The 3,575-nt window shown below is 53.3% G+C and overlaps 1 protein-coding gene across 1 annotated transcript; it reads left to right on the top strand.

The window, feature by feature from the left end:
- Positions 1–5: 5 nt before the first annotated feature.
- Positions 6–2,183, top strand: RBM15 (RNA binding motif protein 15; the record flags this gene model as incomplete). The annotated part of the gene is made up of 1 exon (XM_019474941.1): positions 6–2,183. A coding segment is annotated over one exon (1,902 nt), but the record flags the coding sequence as incomplete, so codon positions are not given.
- Positions 2,184–3,575: the final 1,392 nt, after the last annotated feature.

Genomic DNA, 3,575 nt, shown 5'->3' with positions numbered 1-3,575 from the left:
TGCGGCCGGCCTGCGGGCTGGAGCGGGTGGCCGGTGTGGCGGCGGCTGGGGGCTTTCGTGGAGGAGGAGGGGGTGCCGGAGCCGCCGGCGAGGAGGAGATCAGCCCCGAGGATGACCAGAGAGCCAACCGCACGTTGTTCCTGGGCAACCTGGACATCACCGTGAGCGAGTCAGATTTACGTCGAGCTTTTGACCGTTTTGGGGTCATCACCGAGGTGGACATCAAAAGGCCGGGGCGCGGGCAGACCAGCACGTATGGTTTTCTTAAATTTGAAAATCTGGACATGGCGCACCGGGCCAAGTTGGCCATGTCAGGAAAGGTGCTTCTGCGCAACCCCATCAAGATTGGGTATGGTAAAGCCACGCCGACTACCAGGCTCTGGGTGGGTGGCCTTGGGCCCTGGGTGCCCCTCGCTGCCCTGGCCAGGGAGTTTGATCGGTTTGGCACCATTCGCACTATCGATTACCGCAAAGGTGATTCGTGGGCCTATATCCAGTATGAGAGCTTGGACGCGGCGCAGGCAGCGTGCACCCACATGCGTGGTTTTCCTTTGGGTGGGCCAGATCGCCGGCTCCGCGTAGATTTTGCTGACACTGAGCATCGGTACCAGCAGCCCTACCTGCAGCCTCTGCCCTTGCCGCCCCCTGCTCATTACGAGCTCGTGGCGGAGGCGGCTGCTTTTGGGGCTCACCGGGGAGCCCCACCCGATCCTCTTCGGGGGGCCCGGGACAGGACGCCACCGTTACTCTATAGAGACCGCGACAGAGACCTTTATCCTGAGACAGAGTGGGTGCCACCCCCGCCCCCTGTACGGGATAGGAGTAATCGGGCAGCTGCCTATGACCCACTGGAAAGCCTAGAGCGCCGCCGGGATGGTTGGTCCTTGGAACGGGACCGAGGGGAGAGGGAATTGGGCAGTAGTAGTAGGGATCAGCCTAGGAAACGGAGACTGGCGGAGGATGGAGGCCGGCACTTGGACCGCTCTCCAGACAGCGAGCGCTCTTCTTCCTCCCGGAAGCGTCACTGTTTAGCCACAACCTCTCCACCGGACCGCAGCCCCGAGCTCCTTGGAGGGAGGGAGCGTTACAGTAGTGACCCTGAGCGCTCGTCCTCCCGCTTGCTCCTGTTGGAGCGGCCCTCGCCTGTCCGGGAATCGCGCAGGGGCAGCCTGGAGCGGGGTCAGAACGAAAAGCGTGACCGCAAGAATTCCGCCGAACGGGAGCGGAAGCATCGCGCTTCTGCGGCAGCCGTCGCCCAGGAGTGCAAAAGTCCGGCCAAAAAGGATGAGCGCGCTACGGAAGGAGGCGGCGGAGGCTCCCGCCTCAAACCTCCTCCTCAGAAGCAGCAGCAGGACGGAGCGTCGCAGGCCGGGGGAGCCCCCAAGCTGTGCTTGGCTTGGCAGGGGATGCTTCTGCTGAAGAACAGCAACTTCCCGTCCAATATGCACCTGCTTCAGGGGGACCTCGGTGTTGCCAGCAGTCTCCTCGTGGAGGGAGCGACTGGGGGGAAAGTAGCTCAGCTCAAGATCACCCAACGTCTTCGCCTGGACCAGCCCAAGCTGGATGAGGTCAATCGTCGCATCAAAGTGGCGGGTCCCAACGGCTACGCCATCCTTTTGGCCGTGCCCGGCGCATCAGACAACCGCTCCGCAGCTGGAGCTGCCGAGGCTGCCACCACCTCCACCCAGAGGCCACTCAGGAATCTGGTGTCCTATCTAAAGCAAAAGCAGGCTGCTGGGGTGATCAGCCTCCCTGTGGGGGGTAACAAAGACAAGGAGAACAGCGGGGTCCTGCACGCCTTTCCGCCCTGCGATTTCTCCCAGCAATTCCTGGACTCCACGGCCAAGGCGCTGGCCAAATCAGAGGACGACTATCTGGTCATGATCATTGTCCGTGGGGCGTCCTAAGGCCCTCATGTTCTCTGTACCCAACCCTGCCTACTCCTCCACACAGCCCCTCCAGCGTGTGCCAGGTGCTATGGGATACAGCCTTAGCCAGCCCTGTCATTATTTTAAATTAGATCTTTGTTTGTAGGTGACTTTCCTTGCCCGTTTTTCTGTTACTACATTTTTCTATAAAGTTAGAAGCCAGAAAGGTTGGTTAGCCGGTAGCGTGAATAGGATATTTTGAGAATCCCCTCTCAGTGGGGATAGCAGGGAGGCTAGGCCTGCTTCGTTTAAAAAAAAAAAAAAAAAAGAAAAAAAAAAAAGAGGAAAAACAAAAACTGGGGGTGGGAGGGGAAGAACAAACTCCCGTCTTCTTAATTTTGATTCGTGTCCTTTTTTCATTTCATGTATTTTAAAGCAAGTTCAATAGCTCATCCTCGATAGAGTTACAAACCTAAAAGACCAGATTTAAAGCACTCAGTAGTTCAAATGGAAAACCACATACTTCCTAGCGGACTGGTGTCAACTCATTTTTCGAGTCCTTGAAATTCTGTGACGGCCTCAGGCCGGCGGCCCTTTGGCACGCGTGATCCCTTTCCTCAGGAGCCTGAATGGTTTCCCTTTGAGTTGCATGGCTCAAGGTTGATGTCTTTCAGGTGACCAGCACCTGCTCTCGGGTACACTGCAGAACATTGAATTCCTTTATTGGGTGTTTGAGAATTTCATCCAGCCCCTCAAAATGCATGCACTGAAAGTATGCTTTTTTTAACAGGTGTATTTCTCCTATTTCTCTGAGTTCTGTTGTATCCCATATATGCACTTTGGGTTTGTAGCAGTGACAATGTTTGGTAAATAGCTGAGGACTTTGTTACAAACCATGAATGTCTTGTGCTTACTCTGGTATGCAAGAAACAAGGAGGTGCTTTAAGAGTAACTTTAGTTATATTGTGGTTTTTTGTTTTTACTGCCTTTTTTTTTTTTTTTTCCTTCAAAGAGTTGCAGGTACAGTGGGGTCTGGTTCCACAGTGCAAACTCTGAGCAAGTGTGCTTCTCTCCAGAGATGGTTTTAATTCTGTGATAATTTAATTACATAAAAGTTCTCATTAACATTTTACCTCTTTGTTAATAGCAAGAAACTGCTGTCTGCTAGGGACTTTTCAGGTACAGTGCAGTGGGCATTACATGAGGTTTATCATTTTATAGGCATCTGGAGTAAAGTGTTTTCAGCATCTTGGAGAAGTATTAAAAGTACTCCGAGACGCTGAGGGTTGAGCTCTTGTTCCTGCGATTCTAGGAGGAAACAGTTTGCTTTTTTTCAAAGAACTTAGTTCATTTTCTCTTACGTTTTTTCCCCGCTCATTGGGCACTTTTCTCCAGCTGTCTTGGCCACCTTGCTAATACAGGCGTTTAGGAGGGAAGAAGGGATCTGAATCCCTGTCGTTTTGTTTAACAAGCGGAAGGATGCTGCAGCGAGCTTCTAAACTGAAGCGTAAATCTGACTGTGTCTATTTACAGGCCCCCAAAATGTAACCTTGCACTTAAACCCGGAATGTAGTCTTGCACTTAGCCACGTTTTCAGAGACTTGGGCAATGTAAAAGCGATGCTGCTTCACTCGGTCGATCCTCCGCTGTGTTCCTTGGGCAGTCGATACAGGGACAGGTCGGTTTCCGTTTCGACTTGCACGACAC

Source organism: Aptenodytes forsteri, unplaced genomic scaffold (assembly GCF_000699145.1).
Source record: "Aptenodytes forsteri isolate BGI_AS27 unplaced genomic scaffold, ASM69914v1 Scaffold285, whole genome shotgun sequence".
NCBI classification, from domain to species: Eukaryota; Metazoa; Chordata; class Aves; order Sphenisciformes; family Spheniscidae; genus Aptenodytes; species Aptenodytes forsteri.
Note: the sequence above shows the minus strand (reverse complement) of the source record. Positions and strands in the feature narration are given on the sequence as shown.